Source organism: Oncorhynchus masou, chromosome 9 (assembly GCF_036934945.1).
Source record: "Oncorhynchus masou masou isolate Uvic2021 chromosome 9, UVic_Omas_1.1, whole genome shotgun sequence".
In the NCBI taxonomy this organism is placed as follows: Eukaryota; Metazoa; Chordata; class Actinopteri; order Salmoniformes; family Salmonidae; genus Oncorhynchus; species Oncorhynchus masou.
The window spans coordinates 22,746,192-22,773,570 of record NC_088220.1 but is presented as its reverse complement, the minus strand read 5'-3'; the positions used below and the strand labels follow the sequence as shown (position 1 = coordinate 22,773,570).

The window sequence follows — 27,379 nt, the reverse complement described above, 5'->3', positions numbered from 1 at the left end:
CCCCCAGTGTTTCTCGCGCCCGCCTGCGCCTTGTTCTGAAGCTAAGCTAGCTAGAATCACCTCGAGACGGACAGTGCATTTTTGTGGAGTAGTGACAAGAAAATGGCGGAGTGAGTGGGTTGCGCTTTGAAGGAAAGCAGCGACCCTAGGTTTCCGTAAAATATAATACGAACAAAGGAGAGTCACATAAAAGCTGTAACTTTCATCGAAAATTTGACAAACAAGAACAATATTGCCCCTCTCGCGGAGGTGGTACAAACAGATTATCGAACCAGGCTTCGCAGTACCACTGGTGTCATTTCGATAGCTCGACGCTAGCAGGCTAGCGACGAGGCACTGGGCGACGGACTAACACGGCACATTAGAAGTGTTTTCAGAATAATTGTTTGGCCTTTTTCGTGATAAGTGTTGGGTTTATTTTGTATGTTTTTTACTAGCTAGCTTGTGAATATCGCATGAGAATAAACAAAGTCTGTCCTAGTTCGCTAACATTACATTGTTTCAAGTACATAGCCTACGACCAACCAGGATTGTATGTTCACGATATGTTCTGATAACGAGCTGGCCGAGTAGGGGAACCGACGGAGCAGTCCCAGAAAATACTATTTTAAACTGATTGGGGTTGCTCGTGATTTTGAGGATATGGCAAGCAGCAGCGGCTCAAAAGCCGAATTCATTGTTGGTGGAAAATACAAACTTGTCAGAAAAATTGGATCTGGATCATTTGGTGACATATACCTGGCGATCAACATCACAAATGGAGAGGTAATAAACATTTAACTAGTGCTTAACTTAGTGTTCGCTGTGTTAACCAACAGCCAAGCCGACTCAGAGATTGAACAGAAGATTGCTTAGCCTTCCTAACGTTAGCTAGCTAAGTTAGCTGAAATATTTGCCAACGATGCTCAATGAATACCCAGCTAAAATTAGCCTAGCTAGCTAACTGTCATGTAAGATACTTGTCGATATTGGCCACACTAAAACGTGTGACGGACTACATAACGTTCGTTTCTTAGAAATAACACGTTTGTTGTACCTAGTTAGTAAATTACGATAGACTATGCATCTGTGACGTTAATAACTAAACACTGCCTAGCTAACGTGGCTAGTCTAAAGTGTTACTAACTCGGTGGACTACTACGTTAGCTAACTTACTGATCATTTTGTTTTACAGGAGGTAGCTGTAAAATTGGAATCTCAGAAAGCCAGACACCCACAGTTGTTATATGAAAGCAAACTGTACAAAATATTACAAGGAGGAGTTGGAATCCCACACATAAGGTAATATACGTTTTCATTATTTTGGACAATTTAATATCGGAGTTGTATGTGGAGTAAAGTCATAGCTAATTGTACAGTATTTGTACAGTTACATTTCTCATGCAAACATGTCTGGTTTACTTCCATATGCCAGTTGTAGTTGGTAAGTTAAGCTAGTTAGCTGGCATTAGTTAGCTTTAATCGCCAAGGCTTCATGATTTTCCTTGATCTTTGCTTATGTAAACGTTCCACTTACATTCCCTTTTAACGTCAATATTATTCTATTGACCAATCCTTCATGAGCCATGTATATTTTCACAATGTGTGTTCACTGCTCTAGTTTTAACGTGCAAAAAAATCACCAGGCCACGAAAAAAAATCGGTGTGCTGGAAATGGCCGCTCCTCTTTTATTGTTTGTTCCAACATGTCTTCCTTCCCTGTTAGGAAATGGCGGCTCAGCACTAGCGAAAACAACTAGCTATCTGGGCCAATTGCTTTTGTCTCAAGGTGACTTCAACGCTGAAGTAGGACCGTATCTCGCTCTCATTAAACACCTACAATTAGTTTATTTTAGATTTCATAGGTTATAGGGCAATATGTAGAGTATAACTTGGGTAATGGGTTAGTTCACTGACACATTGGTGAAATTAATAATCGAGGCAGGCAGGCTGTAAACTGGCTGTGCACGTTTAAAACAACTGAGTTAGGCTCAATTACCCAGTTGACTTATAATTTATCAATATTATCAGTGATACACAATTGTTTTATGGTGTTGTGACAAGAAACACCACTTGTTTGCATTTGACTTGGAAAAGGGACATAAGGATACTAAAGCCATCAAAGATGATAGGATCAACTTTAATGTCCCCAAGGTGAAAATTCTTGGACACAGTACTGCCGTTTACAAAATACACTGTACATTACACATTCAGCATAATACATGCATTAAACCTTACCCAACGTACACATTGTGCACTTCTCAAATAGCCACATGCATAATACATATTGCACATTTCTCCTATATACTGAATGTAGGGAAATGTGGAATATGTATGTGGCTATTTTAAGATTGTGTGGAGGCGAAAGAAACGCACACCTGCTTTGGCGGGGTGCTGGCTTGGGTAGAACACTTGAAAAAGAAAAGGAGAGCCGCACACTAGGAGCTCAGATGCAATAATGCCCCTTCATCCTGGAACATGCTTCAAAATATATTCAAGTTGGGAGATTTAGTGCCCTTGTTGATCAGTCTAAAAACGGGCAACACGGTTTGTGATAGCTGCAGTTGTTTCTAATCTTCAATTGTATCTGCGACTTGTGACCGTTTTTTAACGAGTATATTCTGTAATTTTCTGTCATTTATGTACACGTTGCTATTTCCCTTTTGCTTTCTTGCCAGGTCACCTTGTAAAATATGCTTTTAACCTCCAATGGGTTTTACTTGGTTAAATAAAGGTAAAACATTTTTTAATAATTTAATTACCAACATTTCAACAGACATGCTTGTCTTCATCAGGGTATAATGACAAACACTGCGGGTCACTAGTTTGTATAGTTTTGAGGGAAACACAGGTGTCTGTAATCATGGCTGGGTGTGGCTTGATTTCATTGGGTCATTTACAGATAAACACTACTGGTGAGTAGTTGTTTTTTTTAACCTTTTTACCTTTATTTAACAAGGCAAGTCAGTTAAGAACAAATTCTTATTTTAAATGACGGCCTAGGAACTGCCTGTTCAGGGGCGGAACGACAGATTTGTACCTTGTCAGCTCGGGGGATTTGAACTTGCAACCTTCCGGTTGCTAGTCCAACGCCCTAACCACTAGGCTACCCTGCCGCCACACAAATAGAATCATGTCGTAATAAAGAAAGTGTTAAATAAATCAATGTTATAGTTGAGATTCTTCAAATTGCCACCCTTTGCCTTGATGACAGCTTTGCACACACTTGGCATTCTCTCAACCAGCTTCATGGGATAGTCACCTGGAGTGCATTTCAATTAACAGTTGTGCCTTAAATGTTAATTTGTGGAATATTTTAATGTTTGAGCCAAACTTTGCACACTCTTGGCATTCTCTCAACCAGCTCCACCAGGAATGCTTTTCCAACAGTCATGAAGGAGTTCTCACATATGCTGAGCACTTGTTGGCTGCTTTTCCTTCAATCTACGGTCCGACTCATCCCAAACCATCTCAATTTGGTTGGGGGATTGTGGAGGCCTGTTCATCTGATGCAGCACTCCATCACTCTCCTTGGTAGAATAGCCCTTACACAGCCTGTAGGTGTGTTGGGTCATTGTCCTGTTGAAAAACAAATGATAGTCTCACTAAGCCGAAACCAGATGGGATGGTGTTTCACTGCAGAATGCTGTGGTAGCCTTGCTGGTTAAGTGTGCCTTGAATTTTAAATAAATCAGTGTCACCAGCAAAGCACCATCACACCACCACCTCCATGCTTTACGGTGGGAAATAAATCTCCGATTTGGACTCTAGACCAAAGGACAATTTTCCACCAGTCTAATGTCCATTTCTCGTTTCTTGGCCCAAGCAAGTCTCTTCTTATTGGTGTGGTTTCTTTGCAGCAATTTGACCATGAAGGCCTGATTCATAGTCTCTGAACAGTTGATGTTGAGATGTGTTTGTTACTTGTACTCTGTGAAGCATTTATTTGGGCAACAATTTCTGAGACTGGTAACTCCAATGAACTCCGGGTCTTCCATTCCTATGGCGGTCCTTATGAGAGCTAGTTTCATCATGGTGCTTGATGGTTTTTGTGACTGCACTTGAAGAAACTTTCGAAGTTCTTAATTTTCTGTATTGACTGACCATGCCTTAAAGTAATGATGGACTGTCATTTCTGTTTGCTTATTTGAGCTGTTCTTACCATAATATGGACTTGGTCTCTTACCAAATAGGGCTATCTTCTGTACCCACTACCTTGTCACCACACAACTGATTGACTCAAACGCATTAAGATGGAAAGATATTCCACAAATTAATTTTTAACAAGGCACACCTGTTAATTGAAAGGCATTGCAGGTGTCTTTCCCATAAAGCTGGTTGAGAGAATGCCAAGTGTGCAATGCTCAAGGCAAATGGGTGGCTATTTGAAGAATCTCAAATATAATTGGATTTGTTTAACACTTTTTTTGGTTACTACATGATTCCAAATGTTATTTCATAGTTTTGATGTCTTCATTATTATGCTACAATGTAGAAAATAGTAAAAATAAAGAAACCCTTGAATGAGTAGGTGTTCTAAAACTTTTGACCGGTAGTGTAAATAGAACGTATAAAAGCATGAATGGATAACATACCATATATGAGGTTGTGAACATAGCTAGATTCTGGTTAAAATGTTGTACCTATTTGTTTCAGGTAGGGTTCTGTCAATGCTGTTTAGGCCTAATGGTGAATAGTTCATGCCTAGATTTACGCTGGGATATTGCCGTGGTTGAGGGTCAGGGTACTTTTGAATGTTTTTACAAAAAAATGTATTAAACTAGCCAAGTCAGTTAAGAAAATTCTTATTTACGATAGCGGCCAAACCCGGATGACGCTGGGCCAATTGTGCGCCGCCCTAAAAAACCTTCAAACACAGCTGGATGTGATGCAGCCTGGTTTCGAACCAGGGGCTGTAGTGATGCCTGTTGCACTGAGATGCAGTGCTTCAAACCGCTGTGCCACTTGGGTGCCCTTGATCATTAGGCTCTGATATTTAGAATGATTTAATAGAAAGATAAGACTACTGGCCCCTCCATGACCCTTCTGGATAACTTTTTCCCCACCTTCTAACGAAGCCTATTTACAGTGCCTTTGGAAAGTTTTCAGAACCCTCGACTTTGTCCACATTTTGTTACATTACAGCCTGTTCTAAAATGGGTTAAATAAATATTCTCAGCAACCTGCACACAATACCCCATAATGACAATTGAAAAACAGTTATTTAGACATGTTTTCAAATGTATTAAAAATAAACATACCTTTTATTTACACAAGTATTCAGACTCTTTGCTATGAGAGTCGACATTGAGCACAGGTGCATCCTGTTTCCATTGGTCATCCTTGAGATGATCCTACAACTTGATTGGACTCCACCTGTGGCACACGCTTGTCCATTTAAGGTCACAGCAAAACCCAAGCCATGGGGTTGAAGGAATTGTCAATAGAGCTCCTAGACAGGATTGTGTCGAGGCACATCTGGGGAAGGGTACCAAAAAATGCATTATTGAAGGTCCGCAAGAACACTGTGGCCTCCATCATTCTTAAATCGGAGAAGTGTGGTGGCAGCAACATGCTATGGGGATTTTTTTCAGCGGTATGGGCTGGGAGTTGTCCTGATCGAGTCAAAGATGAACAGAGAAAAGTATAGGGAGATCTGTATTTTTAATTTAAAATAAAGTTCTCCCCAATTTCGTGGTATCCAATTTCTGGTAGTTACTGTCTTCTCATCGCTACAACTCCCACACGGACTCGGGAGAGGGGAAGGTTGAGAGCCATGCGTCCTCTGAAACAACCCAACCAAGCCACATTGCTTCTTAACACAGCGTGCATCCAACCTGGAAGCCAGCCGCACCAATGTGTCTGAGGAAACAACGTACACCTAGTGACCTGGTCAATGTGCATTGCGCCCGGCCCGCCACAGGGTCGCTAGTGCGCGATGAGACAAGGATATCCCTGCCGGCCAAACACTCCCTAACCTGGACGACGTTAGGCCAATTGCGCACTGCCCTATGGGCCTCTCGGTCGTGGCCAGCTGCTACAGAGCCTGGGCTCTAACCCAGAGTCTCTGGTGGCACAGCTCGCACTGCGTTGCAGTGCCTTGGACCACTGCGCCACCCGGGAGGCCCAGTATAGGGAGATCCTTGATGAAATCCTGCTCCAGAGCGCTCAGGACCTCCAACTTGGGGCGATGGCTCATCGTCCAAGAGGACAACGACCCTAAGCACAAAGCAGGCTTTGGGACAAGTCTTGGAATGTTCTTGAGTGGCCTAATGTGCAGCAACGCTCTCCCTCTAACCTGACAGGGCTTGAGAAGACCTGCAGAGAGGAATGGGAGTAACTCCCCAAATACAGGTGTGCCAAGCTTGTAGCGTCATACCCAAGAAGACTTGAAGCTGTAATTGATTCAACAAAGTACTGAGTAAAAAGGGTCTGAATAGTTGTGATTTATGGTTTTAATTTTTAACAAATGTGCAAAAAATTTCTAAACCTCTTTTTGCTTTGTCATTATAGAGTATTGTGTGTATCTCGAGGGGGAAAAATATGAAATGCTCTAACGTAACACAATGTGGGAAAAAGTCAAAGGGGTCTACATACTTTGTGAATGCACTGTATACATTGTTGAATATTATGCACTACCCAACTAGAACAATTTAGACTAGATATGTTGGGGCTGCCACACTATTTTATCTGCTGTTCTGTACTCTCATAGCCAGTTGTTTTTAGGTACATCAGCATCTGGCTGGTGCACCTGTCTAGGGACCTTTCTGTTATGTAACTCACCTGACATTTTCTTTCCACAATGAGAGTTGGAAGGTTTGATCTGGAAAGTTCTCCAATGCTTTTCCCATCTCCTGTTTTCATCACATTTTAATTAGACCTACTTATACCCATTTCAGACAGAATATGTGATGATACATGTAAACAATACAAGGCCATGTTTATGACCCTCTTTCAAACATCCCCTTGTTTAGCTTATTTGCAGGTATACATACCCCTTGCATACATATCGTGGGTAACTGGCAAAGTGGGGGGTGTTGGTTAACCATGCGGCTGTTTGCATTTAAAATTAGGGAGGTGTTCAACACAATTTATGAATTGATCTGCTAAAAAGCAGAGAACCATTCACACAGACCAGTACTTGTATTTTGGTTACAGGGTCTGTGAAATTGCAGGAATCGTGATTGTCTTTAGGTGGCTTTTTTTTTTTTTTTTTTTTTTTTTTTTACTGCTTTCAGATGTTTGAAAAGGCTGGTATAAAAATGCAGGCGTGGTATATTAGACATATTTTGGTCTGTGTATGAAAGGGATATTAGACTAGAGCCAGTGGTTAAACTTAAGTGCAAACATTCTGGAAAAATTGTACCACTTAATTGACTCAAGGGTTGTAGAGCCAAGTTATTGAGATGAAAATAATTCCATTATTACCTGCTTCGGAAGCTTGTGCAAACATTTTTATTTATTTATTTAGCAGATGCTCTTATCCAGACTGGCTTAAACTTAAGTGCCTTGCTCAAGGACACACTGCTCTTAACCACTAGGCTGCCTGCTGCCTCAGAGCCCAACTTCCTCTTTAGTAAAGAAGACCATCAACAGATGAAGTCCACTTGAAACCTAGCCAACTGCCGGCTGTGTGTTGGTATATTCAAACTAAGTTGATGCTTGTTGACCAAGGCATGGTGGCTTACTGGTAACCTAATCTCTAGAGCTGCATTCTGTTACTTAGCTACATACAGTGTACAGATAAGACCCATTTTGTGTTGGTTAACTATTCATGGATATGCCCAGCCGTTGGTAGGTAAGGAGGGGGTTGGTGATTTCTAATTTGCACAACTGAAAGCTGGTTATCAGCTGGTACCTCCAGCAGATATACTGCGTGTTACCTAGGCAGGTGACTTCTTCTCTTGGGCACCTCAAAGGGCTAAAGGCCATTTCAGAGTTATTGGTACATGAGTGTGAATTGTACATTAATGTGCAGTGCAGGCTTTGAGGCTCAGTGGGTAATATCAGGAGCTGTATAGTGCTTTTGAATTGAGTCATTTTAGAATGTTTGTTTGTGAAGGTTACTGTAGGAACGAGCTGAGAGAGTGAAAAAACTCATGGAACTTTGTCAATTCCAGAACAACCTGCTGAACAAGCCTCCCCACAATCAACCAATAGGAAGCCCTACGCAAATAACTTTGGTTCATTTTAAGTCGGATGTTCCTCGTTTCCGACATGACGTGAACGCAGCATAATCAACAAAGGGAAGGCTTGTGCTTATGCATTTTCTCTTGGGTCCATTGAGATTATGAAACTCTTCCTCTTTTTAAAATTCCACCTTAAAAAATGCTAGGCCTATCGGTTAATGACTTGTTTCTTTCCTTAATTTAGTTTCCTTTGTAGTTACATTTTGGATTGTCTCTAAACAGCCTGAGTTTCCACTGATATATTATGCCCATATTTCTCCTGTTTAAAAAAAATAATAAATCGACTTATTTTAGATCGATGGAACTATTTAAGAAAAGGGCACGGGTGCCAATACATTTGGCTGCAACTGTACATTGTTTGTACAATTATATTTCTATGGTGAATTTGAGTAAAGAATTGAGTTTACCCAGATCTGCCAGGATTATCTTTGTATTCACAAGCTATTGTTTGACTGTCAACCCTCTATTTGACATTCTCAAATGTAGGAGGATGCTTCCTTCAAGACGTCACGCCACTTGCTTCATTAGCATATTGACTTTTTTAATATCTTGTTTTGCATTCTAAAGATTGGCAGGTTTAAATTGTTCTGCATCTGAACTGTCTATAGGAGTGTCGACCGAGAGTCGTCTGTTCAATTGCCCAAATTTTAGAGACACCCTGTTTGGATAAAATAAAATCTATGTAGGCTACTGAGCTTTTCAGACGCTTTAGGCACTGTGATTTAATAATGAATCAATGTAGCCTAAACAGAAGGAAAATAATATTTTCAAGGAACTAGAAACATTGTATCAACTAACTTAGTCCAGTCAGAAGCTAGTGCTAGCAAACTTACAACATTGTATAAAATATTCTGGGACATCAGTTTCCCATACCAGTGAGCTCCAGACAGACACAGCTGTCGGCTATTTGCGCTATGCATAAGAAGTAATCAGGTAGGTCTATTTTATGACGTTTCCCCCGGATCAAAATATGACATGTTTCCCCCCCCACACACAGAGAGCTGGAAAGGTTTTTCAAATAGGCTATGTTAAGGAACTATGGTCAGACTGTTTACTTGCTGTTTGAGGCAAAGAAAAAATAACTTTCTTTACTCACCACCACTGTAGCTTTTAAATCAGAAATGGTATCAGATCCCCAAATGGGAACATTTTATAGACCTACATTTGCATGTAGGCCAGGTAGCCTAGGCCTACTTCTATGTATAATCAGGTGCATGTCCTTACAAGATTGACAGGAACGCGCCAAACAAAAGACAATTTAATAAATTGACAACTCGTAAATTGAATGAAATAATAAACCAAAACCTTTTTCTCACAAGTGTAGCCTAGGTTGTGCGCTTTGCAAACAATGTGTCCACTCCTACAATGACAACAGTGGGACTGTAATAATAATAATAATAATAATAATGTGTTTAATGCATTAACAGAAATGACCATAACCAAACACTGAATTATAATTTATGATAAGTAACTGTAAATGTACTACTGGTGTGCCATACCCACTGCCCCTGCAATGGATTTGTCCACTCAGTCACACCTGAATCAGACAGGTGTCTCGTGTGCCATACATACTGCTTGACTAAAAATCTTGGCTGACTATCAGCCTATTGACCAAACATTCAAGAGCTTTGCATAGCACCATACTTTTTGGCTGTTACGCTTGTGCTTGGGAGTGTGTGTCCTGGGTGTGTGTAAGCTCATAGAAATGCAGAGTTTGGAACTGTTTACTTTATTCAAAGTGTATTTTCTTTGCTGCCACCATGGACGGTCTTGTGAAAGTGTTATTGACTAACCACACCCGTAGCTAATTCCGCAAACAAGATCTGTCAGAGTAGCGAAATGGCTGTGTCGACTCTTGCAGTACATCATTCCCAGACAATACCTCTTTGTTTAGAGGAATATTGGACAAGATGGTTGCCTGGTGACTGCTGGCCTGGCAGTGTACTGGAGAAGTGTTGGGAGTCTCTTTGACCTCGAATGTCAGAGCTGTGAGGATTAGACCGACTCTAACTCTGTGCTCTCGAACCCTGTTTCTAGAGAGCTACCCTCATGTAGGTTTTTGCTCCAACCCCAGTTGTAACTAACCTGATTTGACTTATCAACCAGTTAATTATTAGAATCAGGTGTGCTAGATTGTGGTTGGAGTGAACCTACAGGATGGTAGCCCCCCAGAAACGGGGTTGAAGAGCCCTGCTTTAACTATTGTCAGGCCAGCCTAAAAAAAAGATGCATGTCTGTTAATGATAGCTGAGGCCTCCTATAATAACTCACTGGAGTCCTAGGGTTTGGGATGGAGTTATTATGACCTCCATACAAACAGTTTTTGTCCTAAAGACTAAAGTTCAACCTCCACATACATTTTTGCCTCTGGTTTTGAAATATGAGCTTTGACCACACAACTGTTGCAGTAACGGTTATTTTACATAGGCCTAATAAATTACTCTTCAATTGCTATGTAAAGTTTTACAACTGAAATACTGAAAACACTGAAATGACATTTGATGGTTATGAATATTGATGCATGGTTGGTGCTGTCTTGCAGGTGGTATGGCCAAGAAAAGGACTACAATGTCCTAGTGATGGACCTGCTGGGACCTAGTCTGGAAGACCTCTTCAACTTCTGCTCGCGCAGGTTCACAATGAAAACTGTACTAATGCTCGCAGACCAGGTAAAACTCAATTTAATCAACGCTCTTTATCTTCCACTTTGGCCCTTTGCTTAACTTTGTCTGGTTACAAAAAAACAAACATTCATTATTTATTTGCCAAAGGGAGAATATTACTTGCCCATTTCTCATTCTTATGAAATGTTTGAAAATGGACTAAGAAGACCAGTCTATTTTGAAGTTCTGCGCTAGCTGATTGACCGGCGTTTTCCCCACAGATGATCAGCAGAATCGAGTATGTGCACACAAAGAACTTCATTCACAGAGATATCAAGCCAGACAACTTTTTAATGGGTATTGGCCGTCACTGTAACAAGGTAAGCTTTCAGCAGTTTCCCCCTCCTCAGATGCAGTAAGTGGAGTGAATCTCTGACCTAGTTTCACTTTTATTTTATACACCATTGTGTGAAGTGATACAAGTAGCCCATATTGTTAATATAACTCTCTTTTGGTGGTTTCATGTATTTTATTGTGTAAATATTGACTATCTAATCCTCAGTGAGGTCAATGTGATTAAAAAATATATATATATATTTGAATAGGCTTCATGTCCTGGTAATGGACATTTTCAAGGCTAATTGTTTGGGGTTGGTTTAGTCCACTTGTTATGTGGATGGAATTGTTAGTCACATTTAGGTACTTTTACAATCAGGTAATACAGGCCCTCTTAGACAGCGCCATAGGTGTGGATCTGTTTGAGTTCTTAGACAGGACAACAAAAAGGTTTCTGCATGATGTGTAATCCCATGAATTCTTTCCCCTTTGCAGAAAATAATGTTACAGCGTTTTTGTGATTCTTTTTTCATATACAAACTGTATCTCAAGTTGCCTGATTTGTATTTTGTTTTTAAATAACTCACTATTTTGAGCCCTTGCAGACAGGCAACATTTGGCAAAGTTAAAGCATGATGTGTGTTTTAACACGGACCTATCCACACCAGCTGTGGCTGTCGTTAGTGTTACTTGATATAAACTCATCAGACTAGTCTAATCAAAATGAAACGGTACCTTTTGGGTATTCAAGCATTGAAGCCTGTATTACCATTTTTGGCAGTGCTGTCTGGAATAAGTGTTTACCATTGTGTGTCTGTGTGAATGCCAGCCTAAAGCGTATTTTATTTTTTTCATACACATGAAATTTTTCACTTTGTTTATTTACTGAAATTGAACAACATTATCAAGGGTGCGCATACAATCCTTTTGGATTGCAAGTTCTGACACTGAACTCAATGGATGGGAAGACTGGCATAGCAGTAGCTTCTGCAATCCCCACTCTATCCTAATGTGTAAATCAACTGCCTTTCTCTTCACCTGAACTCACTTTGCATTCTGCTTCCTATCTGCTATTTTACAATGGTGCTTATATGCCCCTTAGCTTGTGCCCAATAGGGTGGTCGCCTTTAATTTAGGAAGTGTGTTTCTGAAATAGTCTTCATTTGGACATGGCTCCATTGGTGAAAATAAATCTCTGCCAAAGAGCAATTGTTAAACCTTAACCTTAATCCCCCCTCTTAATAGATTGCATGTGAACACTGCACCAACGCTAGCTTCCTCTCTATGGTTTGGAGAGTGATACTCCGCTTGTTTTGTTGCTTTGTCCAGGGCTGCTCTATAGAAATCCTCTAATCAAGAGCCACTATCACAAAGGCTGTCCTGTCACGCGTTTCTCGCAGCTGTACTAAATCTACTCTATGTATTGACGGCTACATGCAGATTAGTTCATGCTTCTTTCTTGTACTGCACGCTTTTCCTCTATTTGGCGCTGTAGAGCTGCTAATTGCCAGATTGGGCTTTTCCAAAGTCTGCCAAAAGTATTCTACCCTCTTCCTTACTGAAGGTGTCTACTGTTTCAAAGCCGTTTCAGGATAATACAAAAAAATATATTTTCAAAAATTGGGGGACCCAATGCTTCCTGTGAGATCTCAAGGAGGTGGTGGGTTGGGTGGCTGCATTTTTCAAAGCCTTTTCACGCCTTATTGCTAAATGAGTACCCATGTTAGGGAATGGCCTTCATTATTTGAGTTCTCTTTTGACCCTAGTTGTGCCAGTCAGTCAACTGCGTATTGTGTTCTGCACTCAGGCAGACTGTTGGTCCAAATTTTTAGGATGATTATGGTACAAAGCAATTATACTGTGGCCAATGCTAGCATTAAATGCTGCAATATCAAAAGGCCAATGCAAAGTCAAAAACGCAAAACAGGCTTGGAAATACTGGCCGTTTTTTTACATGAAAGAATAACATCGGAATTGGGCCGTTATATTGTCTTCAATTCTGCCTCTGAAATTGGTATTGCAGTGTGGACTGCATATCCTGCAGGACATCTCCCTCCCGCCCCCATCTGCCAAGCCTAAATACTGGCTTGCATCTAAGCCCAGGCTAACTCCTAGGAAGTCCTACCACAGACTCCTCTCTGATTTTAGCTCATGCTTTGCTGGTTGATGAAGGATGGCCTTTGGCTTTCTCTTCCCCTTCTCCTCCCTCTCCTCCCGTTCTTTTTCTGAGCCTTGGTGTTGCCTGTCTGCGCTGGCCTTGTGGGATTGTCAGCAATCCTGTTTGATGCACTGCACCCTCTATTTGTTCAGTGTTTGGAATCTCCAGTGGGGAAGAGGAAAAGAAGCTTGGCTGTTAGTTCTTCTCAGGACCCATCTTTCTCAGGATTAAACCAGGTCTGAAACTACAACCGCCTCTTAATACTCCCCCAAATTCTGTTTGCTTTTGGGATTTATTTTACCCATTTAGGAGTACTACTTTTTTATTTCATTAATTTGGTGAACACCATATTGGCATTAAACCAGACACACATGCTAAACAAATCTAGAGATAAACACCTACTCCAGATTGCAGGGATCTGTGTTTAGGTGGATGAAGGACATATGGTGACTAGTAGTGGAAGATGCTGTCGGATTTTGTGAGGAGGACGTGCTCCTCATTTGAAGTCGTCACGGCGCCCACTAGGCTAATTTTATATTTTGGTTTCTTTTCCATTTCCTTGGCGCTGTTTCTTGAGATTTACTTGCCAGTTAAACAGAGGATTATATTTATCTTGGTTTCACAAATTATTATCTCTTGGGGTTTCAGGATATGTCATCACAGGAAAATGTGTGTTGGCCAAAATGAGCCAACATTGAGTTGAGGGCAATTTTCTTAAATTCCTACAGAATTTTTGTAGGCTCAGCAGTACTGTAGCTATTTGGTTTACTTAACCCACTATAATGCTACATGCAGGTCAACTGCCTTGTTCAGGGGTAGAAAGACAGATTTTTGCATGCATGATTCGATCCAGCAATCTTTCGGTTACTGGCCCAACGCTCTCTAGGCTACCTGCTGACCCATGATGAGACGGGAAAATGTTTGGAAATGTAGGACCTGAAAGGCCAGATCGGGACCAGCCAGGCAGACGGGTGTGGTTAGCTTATGCTTGCTCGCAGATTAGCAGACCTAGAGTTCAACATTTTTCAGTTCCTGTTTTTCAAATGGGAAGAACTTGACTCCTTGAAGGTTAATTACTAGTATGGCTTTGCAACCAGAATCCTCAGTCTGAAACTCTTCTGATGAAACATACTTTGACTTTTAAAAGTATCTAGGTTTGTGCTGCTTTGTTTCACAGTTTGCTTGATTAGAGTGGGCCTGTGAAGTCTTTGGTTGCTTTTGAAACGGTTGTGAATGTTCAGGTAATGGTATGGTATGTTGAAGATTGAACTAAGAACCAAAATTCAAAGATAGAGTGACTCGGCATGTTAGTTGAAACCAACATGTAGCCTATTTTGAAAGTCATTGGCTTGTCAGATACAGTTCTGATGTTGAAGTATCATTTACAAGGTAACTGACCACCCATTCACAGTGACCTTGAATATTAGCAGATGGAGAAGAAAATGGGATGCTTTTCATCATAACAAGTGTTTTTTTGGTGAAATTGTCCTCCACACATTGGATAGATTTTGTATTTGGACCACATTCTCATTTCTACTGATGGTTCAAACTAAGTTTCAGCAATCCTTCGACTGTACGCATTGCTCATGCAAGTGCTGTAGTGTAATGGTTGGCTTATTTTCACATTTAAAAAAACTCACCATTTATGTAGTTCTTAAGGACCTAGACCTAGTTGAAGTCCGTGAATGTTCAAATTACCAGATAGCAGCTTACTTCAACTTAACACTTCTTGATGTTCTATTTCAGCTCTGCAGGTTTAATGGAAGCTCCTCCAGACCCTGCTTTTGTTCTGTGAACACTGGAAAATGCTATTTAGGGTGGCCATTGTCCTCGCTACGTTGTGTATTTATAGACTCTGAAATGTTTCATTCTGCCTGCAATGTTGCTATTGAACACCAGCTGAAGGTATATCAAGGTAGAGGACAAAGGTGCAAGTTAATGAATACTGCGGAAAAGGGAGTGTTACTTAGATTACAGCAAGTGGACGGTTGCGTGTGAAACTGACTTTCCTCCCGGCCTGACTTTTCAGATCGAAGCATCACAATATAACGTTCCGATAGGCGTAGACGGGAGGAAATAAGGTTTGAATCCCCAGCTGAGCCAAGCAGGCATAGGCACGGCTGAGTGGATCTGCCAGTCCGGTCACTGCTGCCTCAGTGAAAAACGTCTGTTGGGCGAGGCACTCAGGGACTGCAATCTGCAGTTGTGTGTGGGCAGTAGAGTGGAGAAGTATGGCAGGCAGTCAACAAATGAGATCATTCCGATCTGAGACAAGACTGTGATGGCCGGGGCTTTCAACAACCATAAAGAGCTGTTAGCAGGCAGGGAGCTATTAGTGAATGAAAACCTTCATGAGTTTGCTGCAGAGATTCCATCTGACTCTGACCCCTGGGTGTTCCCTGATCCTGCCAGCACAGTTTTCATAGATAATAAGCAGGGGCCTTGAGGATGGCTGCCTCGCTAGTAAAATGGTACACGGAGCAGAGCAGGATATTTGAAGAGTAGACCCATGATCTCGCACAGTGGCAGCCTCTATTTTGTCAATCGTTCCCTGTGAATCAGGATATTTCTAAAATGTCAATGTTTTTTCTTTCCCCCATCCTTTTAGTTGTTCCTCATCGACTTTGGTCTGGCCAAAAAATACCGGGACAACAGGACACGACAGCACATACCTTACCGAGAAGACAAGAATCTCACTGGCACAGCACGCTATGCCAGCATCAACGCGCACCTGGGCATCGAGCAGAGGTAAGAGATCACCACCCAGTAACTATAGTCATCTGGAATCTAGTTCAGCCTTCGCTGGATATTCTCTTCTCACTCCTTATTGTTTGCACGCTTTCAGCCGGAGTGATGGGATTCCTAGGGATTAATATAGAGGTTAATATGTCTTTTCTGCACTTTATGCCACATTTTTGAGTGGCATGAAGGAGCTTTTGATGTTCAGGCTGTGTGTTCCAGCTGGGGCTGCAAGCTGGCTCTCTAAGGGCTTGCCCTCATGATGACCAAGCTGCACTCATTGGTCATGTTAGAATCTAGCCTCCACCAACAGCTTGGCTGACCCAGAACCCTAATTTTGACAAACAGGGCTGTGTGATTTAGCCAGTCATGCTTCCATTATATACCAACACTCTGCATTGAGCTGTACAGTAGGCATGGAAGTCCAAGACTAGATGTTTTTATTTTATTTGTATTGCATATTACAGCAACGTAAGCGTGCAGTAATTTTCTTTAAACCTTTGATACGTTGTGAGCATTGACTTTCGTAATAAGATAGAATTCAACATTGCTAGAAATCCTTTTGTTCTTGTCTAAACAGGCTTTTTATGAATGCTGGTTTTCATGTCATTTGAAGCATTCAGTTGGGATATAAAAAAAACACTATGTGGCTTCTCTACTGAGCCGTGCTCCAAAAACAAAATATATGAAGTAGTGGAGAAGGATTGCCTTCTGTTGAAACACCGTAACAGGATAGACATCCCACCCTCTAATTCAAGTGAATTATTCAATGACAGTCCCTGCTTGCACTTTACCAGTTAAATGCTATGTCACTGGTCTGAAAGTTAGTGTACAGCTTAGCCATTACAATTACAAAGGGCCTTGAGATTAATGTCAAATGTGTTGCTCTTGAACCAACTGTGATGTTACCTTTTTACGTGCTGAATGCTAAATGTCTCTGCTTGTTTGTTTCCAGTCGCCGAGATGACATGGAGTCGCTAGGCTACGTCCTGATGTACTTCAACAGAACCAGCCTGCCCTGGCAGGGTCTAAAGGTAGGCCAGGCAGGTACTCTAGGGCTCCCAGTCCACTATATAAGTGGTTCATATTTCACCAACTCACATTGAAACCAACTTGCTCGCTCGCCACAGCTTTTCCTCCATGATTCTGCTACTAGACCCCCCCCCCCCAATAAAATAAATGGATTGTCAGCTGTCTCCATAACTTGATTTCAGATTATTTACAATTTTTTATGACTTATTCACATTTGCATGTTTTATTTTATAGTTGGATTCTCTGACAACTTCAGGAATTAAATTGTTTAGCATGACATAATATGCCTTGTACAATGCAGAATGTTAGCTAGTCTTGTAGATAACCCCTATTGTTCCATTCAAGTTGTAGTGTTGAGGTCAGCTACTTCCCAAAGGTTTAGCTAGATACCTTTTTTTTTTTTTTTAATGAATAAATACTCCAGAGATATGGGGTGCCTTGAGTGTACTCAGTTATATGCTTTTGTGAAGTCACCAAGACTTGCATTTGCAGCATAATGCGCCTTCCCCTTTTCTGACGCTACAAGGGTTAAATAGGGAACACGAGAGATCTGTGCTGTGTGTTAATGTAATTGCATGGAACAGCAGCCTACGGTGATAAAAACTAAAGTCCTCAGCAAGGTGTTAGGTACATACCTACAGAACCAAGCTATTGTTCATATACATACAGCCCCAGTTGCCCGGCCTATCAAGATAGGCTATGTCGCAAAACACTATGTACACATTTGTATTACTCAGAAAAATACGAAACTTCCTCAAATGTCCCAATATTTTCCTGAATATTTCCCTTAGGTGGCTCTTTCACGGTGCTGTAAGTCACATCAGGCCAAACTAATACATTACATTCTGTATGGACCACTGACCTCACCGGCAGTGACAAGCTTGTGTGTGTTGAGAAATTGCAAAGGGTAGTGTTAAACTGTGGTGCACAACATTTTCATTTCTCGCCCACATGTTCCACAGGCTGCCACAAAGAAACAGAAGTACGAGAAGATTAGCGAGAAGAAGATGTCCACTCCAGTCGAGGTTTTGTGTAAGGTGAGTGAACATAGAAGAATCAACCTGGCACGCCCACCAGCGGACTGAGTTGGTCCTATTTTTATTTGGTGCCTCCGGGTCAGAAAGGTAGATGCTTACTATGGAAGTCCATGAGTAGCCACATCTGCCAGTGAAGTACGAGCCTGTTTGAAGGGGTTCTAAAGGCTGTCTTGTAGCGTACGAGAGTAGAGATGTTGGCTGGTGTCACTAATCTAATCCAGTCTTTAAATAGTGGCTGTTATGCATCCATCACCTTGGACCTGAAAGCATGATGGCCATTGCTCATTAAAAGACTTAAGTAGCTGGCTGAGAGCGTGTGCTGCTAAACCTGATGCCTTGCGTTAGGCTGTGGACTAACTTGTGAAACACGCTCAACTCTTTTCTTTCGGTAACTTGCCTTACCAGAACGCATCTCAGGGTATTTTTCTGGCACCGACTGTCATGGTAAATAATGTATACATGACCGTAAGCCAGACAGTTGGGCATGGATCGATAGATAACCTTCCTACTTTCCTGCGGTTGTTTCCAGGGTTTCCCAGCAGAGTTCGCCATGTACCTGAACTACTGCCGTGGGCTGCGGTTCGAGGAGGCACCTGACTACATGTACCTGCGTCAGCTGTTCCGCATTCTCTTCAGGTGCTTGTCATTTCTCAACCTCTAACATGAACCTCTGTTCCCAAGGGAGCTGAAATGCACGTGCACCAAATCACATGTTTCTCTCACTTGCAAGACCCACGAGGCAGGAAAAATTAATTGTTTGCATTGCATGTAAAGCATATGGAGTTCTTAAGGTTTACTAGACGTTAATAATGAAGTGTTCTTTATGAAACAACAGTGAAAGGAGCAACCTCTATAGACCTGTGTTTTTCATTTAGTCTCTTTCTGCTTTTATGTATGTTTAGGCTGAAAACAAGTTGTCCTTTGGCAGCAGTAAAGAGTTGATGAATATAGGTGAGCTCAGTGTGACTGCATGTCTGAAAGTGTCTGTTTGTCCAGGACTTTGAACCACCAGTATGACTACACGTTTGACTGGACGATGCTGAAGCAGAAAGCAGCCCAGCAGGCTGCGTCCTCAGGGGGACAGGGGCAACCGGCACAAACTCCCTCAGGCAAGCAAACTGACAAACCCAAGAGTAACATGAAAGGTTAGTAGCAAAAAGCCAAGCGACGTTTCAAGTGCAAAAATGGAGACGCCAATTGCTTTCATTTTCGTTCCCCCTTCAAAGTGCTTGGGAGAAAAAAGAAAAAAAAGTGGATTTGGAACATTATTAACTCCCAGCGGATTAATGAGACCACAAACAACACAACAGTGTTAGTTCGAGGAGGCCCCTGAAAGATAAAGAGATTCAATTGGTCTGTCTTGCAGATGCAAAGACGTCCTTGGGAAATTTGACTACTAACTTTGTACCCCAATGTCTTTTATTCTTCTCTGGGACAAAGGGTTGTGGCTTTATTATCTTCTGTGGATGTTAAAATTGATTTCCCTCTTGAATTAACCCCTTCTCTAAATGGTGTACGATTGACTCTTGATTTCTCGCAATCATTGTTCCTGGATCTAACACTTGTTAATCGTTATTGTAATGCTCTCAGATACAGTGGGAGTGAGATTCTAGCCACACACTGCACACACATGTATGATACAACTGTTCATGGTAATAAATGGCCACCTGTTTTGATGTGGATTTTAGTGCTCATGTGATGTGACTCTTGAATAACCTCTTTTAATTCCAGTCTATCCCCTCCCTCTCGTAGAGGGTATCCCGGGTGCCCAGGGTTGATGGCAGAGGAGTCAACCCAATTTTTCAATAAACCTGAAGCAGTTTTCATCAGGTGATGACTAGGATTTCCACAGGGATTAGGCAATAGCCCATTTAGGTGTGTAATCTCTGGCATGAAATTGCAGAGCAGCCTTCCACTTGACCTGTATTGGTAGTAAAAGGAACGCTTATACCAAGTCAATGCCTCACCCCCTTTTACTTAAAACCACCATAGTGGTGGTGTTTTATTTGTCCCCACCCCAAATTAAACAGCGACTTCGCCTAAGATACACCATTTTGAAAATGATAAATTGCATGTGGCATCGATTTGAGTCAAACATTGATTATAGTGTCAAAATTCACTACGAAGTGTAAATAGGATCATTTTGGTCTTAGTCTTGTCCAATATTGAGATTTGAGAGATGATAGAAAATAATTATGTTAAATGTTATGTTAAATAATGAAGGGTACCGTAACATTTTCTGTGGGTTGTTTAAAAAAATCCTACCCACAGCTGCCAGCACCCAAGTAATCATCAATTCAGAGCGCAGTGGCACACGACCCGATCATAATGCACATGGTTAATTTAATGACATTCGATATCCCAATGGGGTTAGTTAATTAAGGACCATGAGTAAATTATACAATGTTAATGGGACAATATTTTAAAAAGTTCAACTCCAAATTTCAATGACTTAAAAACCTTAAACCAACTAAATTGCAGAAATTCAATAACAATTATTGAAAGGATTTAATGAGAAAAGATAACTCCCCAGAGATGGGCTATGCAAAGTTTAACCAAATTTGCCATGGTCACACAACAACAGGCTGAATCGAATTGGCTAACTCTTCCCACCTGTGAACACCCACATGAAACTAACTCACGTTTGAATTCAGTTATGGCCGCTAGCATTTCTTAATGAACCAAATCTAAAATGAGGCCAAATCAGGAAGTGTAGTTGCCCTTTAAACCATGGCTGTCACATTGGCCCAGAACTCACTGCTCCACACACACCATGTGTTTGTGCACACAGTGCATGGATGACTCAAATGAAGCCCTCCCTCCCACGTGTATTAGTCAATAAGTGCCTGGTTCCAACATTTTAGGTAGGGCTGAATTAAATTCTCAATACACAATCGGATTAAGTATTTATTAGACAAAAATGTTTTGGGTTTGAATGCAGGTTGATTGGGGAGAAAGAATGCCCATGTAAATGGGTGACGTGACCTGGATGGCACCCCTGAGAGGGCTCAGTGTATCGGTCCTGCTCTTCCCCAGCACTGCAGCCCCTCTGACTTAGCACATTACATTTTCTGCTCCTCTACCATTTTGTTTGTGTGACGTATTGTTGGTTAAACCGTGTTTCGAACAGGGCTTCCTGTGGCTTATATTTACTGTGGGTTACAGTTTTTTTTTGTATTAGATGTTCTCTCGATGACGTCAGGCAAATCATTTTTGGCCCCTCTGTTGGCCCGAATTATACCAGTGCTGTGTCTTCACTGCAGAGAAGAGCTTTGAAATCCATTAAATATGAATAGGAAATCAAAGCACGAGGACTCTATGCCCCCTCCCCCCCTCTTTCAAGGAACATCCCGCATGATGACACAGAACGAGTGCTGTGAGGGGTTAGTTATAAATATGATTTTGTTGATGACGTGGTATTGGTCTAATCCATTGTGTACACGGTGTCTGTTTTAGTATGTGGACTCCATGCACACAGTAGCCTGCAGCACAGTTGAGCTCTGCTTATGTGCCTTTCATGCAGGGGTGGAGAAATCAAAGTTTTTCCTCTGGAACTGATATAAAAAAAAATGTAAATGGACCCCCAGCCTTTTTTCTCATGTTTTTGTTATGAAGATGTATAGAAAGGACATGTTATTTCCTGGTCTGGTGGTTAGTGTTCTCTCCTGCAAGCTGTCCATTTAAGATAACACTGCCAGTGAAGGTGCTGAGTACCCACAGCCAGAAATTTAAATAGCCGAGCTCTGGCTTATTGAAGCTTGAAAGAACTTGCTGGTTTCTTGGATACCAGTTTGGCTTGACCACACTTAGCCTTGTAATAATGAAAACGTTGTTAATGTGAATTTGCATTTCAGCCCTCCTGTTTTGCCCAATGGCCTTGTATTATATGATATTTGTTTAGAGCAAGCCACGTTGACAATCAGGCAAACACAAGTAGCCAAAGCTCAAAGCAAACTCCGTTAACCCAGCCATACTCTCAAAACATTTTGATGATCGCTTGGTCTTTAGTGTCTGTAAGGCCTAAACATCATCACCATGTTGCTGTGAAGTCTCCTAAAGGCTATTTGCTATATTAGAAGAGGCTTGATCTGTTAATGGTTTGCATATGGAGAATTGAGCTGCCCTTTCACCCCTGTGAGTGAGACTTGTCTGTTGCATCAGCTGGCCCCTACAGACACTTAAAACGCCAGGAACATCCGTCAGATCCGTGTTAGGATTTGAATTGAACCAACAATTCACATTGAGCGAAAGCTGCAGGCCATTTCATGTGTAATTAAGACCCATTACTTTTGCTTATTTGCATGGTGGATTAATCCTCTGACTCTGAAGACACCCTCCCATGTCATCCCTGCAGCAAAACTACCTTTCCTTTGAGTCAAACCACATTGGAGGGTACAGCTGTAGAGGAACGTGACTCGTGAGAGCTTGTGTCAAAAATGCTTCTCAAATCACTCAGATCTGATGAGATCATGTCCCGACTTGCGCTGCACTCATTTAACCTCTCTGGGATATATGGGACGGTAGCGTCCCACCTCGCCAACAGCCAGTGAAAGTGCAGGGCGCCAAATTCAAAACGACAATCTCATAATTAAAATTCCTCAAGCATAAAAGTATTTTACACCATTTTAAAGATAAAATTCTCATTAATCTAGCCACAGTGTCTGTTTTCAAAAAGGCTTTACAGCGAAAGCACCACAAACGATTGTTATGTCACCACCAAGTCACAGAAAAACACAGCCATTTTTCCAGCCAGAGAGGAGTCACAAAAAGCACAAATAGAGAGAAAATTAATCACTAACCTTTGATCTTCATCAATGACACTCATAGGACTTCATGTAACACAATACATGTATGTTTTGTTTGCTAAAGTGCATATAAAAAAAAAAATCTCATTTTACATTGGCGCGTTACGGTCAGTAGTTCCAAAAGCATCCGGTGATTGTGCCGAGAACCACATCCATTTACAGAAATACTCATCATAAATGTTGATGAAAGTGTTATACATGGAATTAGATATACTTCTCCTTAATGCAACCGCTGTGTCAGATGTTTTTTTTTTAAGTTACGGAAAAAGAGTACAACGTTCAGACAACAAAGCAGCTAAAAAGATATACGCCATATTGTGTAGTCAACATTAGTCAGAAATAGCATTATAAATATTCACTTACCTTTGATCTTCATCAGAATGCACTCCCAAGAATCCCAGTTCCACAAGAAATGGTTGATTTGTTAGATAAAGTTCATTATTTATGTCCAAATAACTTATTTTGTTAGGGCGTTTGGTAAACAAATCCAAGCGCGTGTTCAGGTCCAGCTGAACGTCGGACGAAAAGTTCCAAAAGTTATATTACAGGTCGTAGAAACTTGTCAAACTAAGTATATAATCAATCTTTAGGATGTGTTTATCATAAATCTTCAATAATGTTCCAACCGGAGAATTACATTGTCTGTAGAAAAGCAATGGAACGAGAGCTAACTCTCCCGTGACCACGCCTCACGAGCATGTGGCACTCTGCCAGACACCTGGCTCAATCCCCTCTCATTCGCCCCCACTTCGCAGCAGACACCTCAAACAAAGTTCTAAAGACTGTAGACATCTAGTGGAAGCCTTAGGAAGTGCAATATGACCCCATTTACACTGTATATTGGAATGGCAAAGAGTTGAAAAATTACAAACCTCATATTTCCCACTTCCCGGTTGGATTTTTCTCAGGTTTTTGCCTGCCATTTGTTCTGTTATACTCAGACATCATTCAAACAGTTTTAAACTTGAGTGTTTTCTATCCAGTATGACTAATAATATGCATATATTAGCATCTGGGACAGAGTAGCAGGCAGTTTACTCTGGGCACCTTATTCATCCAAGCTACTCAATACTGCCCCCAGTCACCAAGAAGTTAAACCCACTGGATGAGGCTCGCCATGCATCAACAATGGGCGAAGGCTTGCTTGAGGAAGACAAGATTGTAGGAGCCCATAAGAAAGATGAAGGAATCCTCACATCTTTTAGGATTATTGTGCCCATGTTTGTGTCCTGTGGATTGGCACCTCTCCAAAGGCCAACTGCTGCATGGGTGTGCTGCATGTAATTGGTTAATGGCTGTCTTTAAAGGTTACCTTCCACTGCAGACAAGTATGAAGGAAGTGTGGCTCACATAAGCAGGCCACATCCCTATTTGTCTTTTAACTGTGTTTTTGTTTGATCTCTGTGTAACGTTGCCCTTTCAAATAGGTTTATTGATAAGCCGCATTGTTTCCTTCATCACCGTTCCACTAGTGTCTTTCTGTCTGTACTCACTCCCCGGTACACTACACAGCTGCTGTTGTCACCTGTGCTCGTTGTGAACATCTATACCCACTCCCCGGCACACTACACAGCTGCTGTTGTCTCCTGTGCTAGTTGTGAACCTCTTAAGCTGAAGCGGTGGTTAATGTTTTCATTACAGGAGGCTCAGAGTAAAGGCTGCATAAATGTTTGATTCCCCCATCTCAGGCACTCTGCAGCAGCAGGTCCCAGCTTTGCTGCAGAGCGGGACTGGTGACTGGGCACTTATGTTACAGGGATGGAAAATTGCAGTGACTTAGTTGGCCTCGTTTATAGCAGTTGTTCAACCCTGTTTGATAACCTGTTCTACTTGATGTGTAACCAATGGCCCCTCTCTGTCTCTTCGTTTGTCTTGCAGGTTTCTGAGCAGTAAGACAATGAAAGGAAGCAGAGCAGAGTGGCCGTAGCAGGATTTGCCTTCCAATCACACCCCGGCATCTAGGATCAAATTCACCAGAACCTGCCAGGCATTGTGGGCAACCCTTTTTTCCTGTTAAAGAACTTTCCTTCCATATACTATATATGTAATCGCTCTATATAGATAACATGCTCTGCATATATCTATATATTGGTATGTATATACTATATCCACACAGAAAGCAGGCTTGGTATGGAATTTTCCGAAGCTGTAGCCTTCTCTATTGGCCTGTCCCTGAAGATTTTTTGTTTCTTCAAAACGGAAAACTAAGAAATGGTTGGCTCACTGCGGATGTTTGTGCACCTGCCAATACTTTCCCCTTGATACTTTCTCCCTCTGAGAGCTGCTGTTTGGGTGCCTCCCTCACCTCATGGCTGCCTGTCAGAGCAGCTTTGCCCCCATTCCCTCTGTCACCGAGTGTGGCATGATGACCCAGACACACGTCAGTCAGATTGAACATTTGAAACAACCATTTTCTCTTCCTTATTCAACCTATTTCCCTCATCCTCAAGCAAAATGAAAGATGTAATCTGAAACTGTTTCCTTTATGAAAAGGTAATTAAGATTCTGCCTGCAGATATGTGCTAGAAGAGCTTCTAATGTGAAGATGAAAACACTAGGTTTCTCTTTAGAATGCTGCATTAATATTGTACTTCTGAAGTCTCAAACAACGAATAAAAAATATGAACTCCACAAAAGCATATTCATTATAAATTAGGCACCACTTGACTAAACCTAATTGTAAATTGCTTAGAAAAAATGTTGCATCAATGAATTTATTTTGAAAATGTTTTATGTAATTGCTATGAAGGATGGCCTCAATGTTCTGTTTTTGAGACAGACAAATGTGCTCACTCCACCCGCCCTTCCTGTTATAATTTATATATATATATACACTTTTAAATCAGAACTTTTTTTCCCTTTCCGTTTTATAGTCGTCTTTCCCTGCATTGAATTGATCATTTTGGGGAAAGGGTGTTTTTGTTACTTTCTAAGGGGATGCAGATCCTGTTGTAAAATACTCTGGGACTTTCTCTCTGCAACTACATATTGCTGCTGCATAGAGTAGCAACCGTTTCCTAATTTTCCTTTTTTTTTATTGCGAAGAAAGTGTTGGAGGGTTTCTTTTTTTTATATATACTTTGAGTCTTGTAAGGCAAGTACCATTTGGATTTCAGTCAGCCTGTAGTCACAACAGATGTACACCAGGGGCAGTTTGTCCTATTCCCCCTGACCCAGCATTAGCTATTTTCAGCTGGACGTTCTATAAAAGTGTAATTTATTCCCTTTTAGCATGTCAGAATAAATTCAAATGACTTGTCAGCACCACTGTCCCAGTCTGTAATTTGAAGAACACACTGACTTCTTATGCCTTATGCCTGGATGATGATGATGGCTGTTGAAAAAAAAGCATTTTTTTTGCTTTCCATTTGCTTGTCTTTACACATTTACCTGTTGACGACCACACAACCTTAGTATTGTAAGCATTTGGAAACTGGAGACATCGGCAGGATTGGGGATAGATAAGGAAATACTTTCTTCAAAGATATCAGACTCCGATTGCTCTAGACAAAGGGACACATTTGTGGAAATGGTCTAAAAAGGTATTGCTGTAATCTAGAAAAAGCAGTTCCTGGTAAAATGATGTTGAAGGGTAGTTGTAGGTGCTTGTGGTGGTGTTTTGAAAAAAAAATCTTCCAGGATTTATATCTGTAAATATTAAAATGGCTTCAAATGGCTGTCGTGGAAAATCGTTTATCTACACCTCATCAACTCTACATAAAACTGGTCAAAGCAAAGAAGAATCTGGCCTAGCAGTAAGTCCTCTGTATGAGACTCATATGCCTCATTATACAGTTGTAGGACAATGGTAGTGTCAAGGGTTAGTGGGACAACTGCGAAGGAATGTGAGAACTACACAATAGGTTTAGGAGCAAAGTGCAATGCAACAGAAGGTATTCCCCCCACACACAGCATGGAAATGGGACTATTTCAAGTAAAAGTTGACATCTGTATGAGATTAAACCTCCCCCTAACAACATTGTTGGTGTTTGCATTGTTCTGTGGGATCTGTCAGTGTAGTCATAGTGCATTACCAATCCTGCATGGTCACTTCCAAAGCTGGTAGGATATGTAGCAAAAGTGAAGTGATCTAAGATGCTGTATCTCTCAATAGCACACTGGCAATATATCCCCAGTGTGTTTTGTGTAAATACCTAACTGCCTTTGGAAAGTCAGAGTCCAAGAAGGAACCTTGTGTGTGTGGCCAGGGATTTGTCAACCATGGCACACTAGACACCAGACTGCTTAGAGAAATGGATGGGGGGGTTTTAGACCAAGAGAGAGAGGTCTGTGAGACGTCATTCTCCAGGCTAGGAAGACACAACAGCACAAAGGTTGCGGCAGGGTGAATGAGGCATGTTTGTCATTTTATCCATTGTGAGGTGAACACATACAGAAAGCAGCTGTTTGCAGAGAAAGAGCGAGGCCCCAGACAGCCTTCTGGCCAGACAAATGGGGTGGCACTGTGGAGAGAGTAAAAAAATAAGGCTAGTATGTGAGC

General features: G+C 41.4%; 1 protein-coding gene across 8 annotated transcripts; it reads left to right on the top strand.

The window, feature by feature from the left end:
* LOC135545690 (casein kinase I) lies at positions 1–26,555 on the top strand. 8 transcript variants are annotated; one of them, XR_010456488.1, is made up of 12 exons: positions 1–765; positions 1,175–1,281; positions 10,711–10,837; positions 11,053–11,151; positions 13,418–13,501; positions 15,874–16,013; positions 16,960–17,047; positions 17,999–18,073; positions 18,603–18,709; positions 19,070–19,182; positions 19,805–19,903; positions 24,757–26,555. XR_010456488.1 is itself a non-coding variant. In XM_064973487.1 (11 exons), the coding sequence occupies exons 1-11, from the start codon at positions 643–645 to the stop codon at positions 24,762–24,764; spliced, it is 1,071 nt and encodes a 356-aa protein (XP_064829559.1). In that variant the 5' UTR covers positions 3–642; the 3' UTR covers positions 24,765–26,555. The 8 variants fall into 8 exon arrangements, 4 of the variants coding, with proteins under 4 accessions (XP_064829559.1, XP_064829556.1, XP_064829557.1 ...); XR_010456489.1 differs by having other exon boundaries at positions 4–765; positions 16,960–17,038; XM_064973487.1 differs by lacking the exon at positions 19,805–19,903 and having other exon boundaries at positions 3–765.
* Positions 26,556–27,379: the final 824 nt, after the last annotated feature.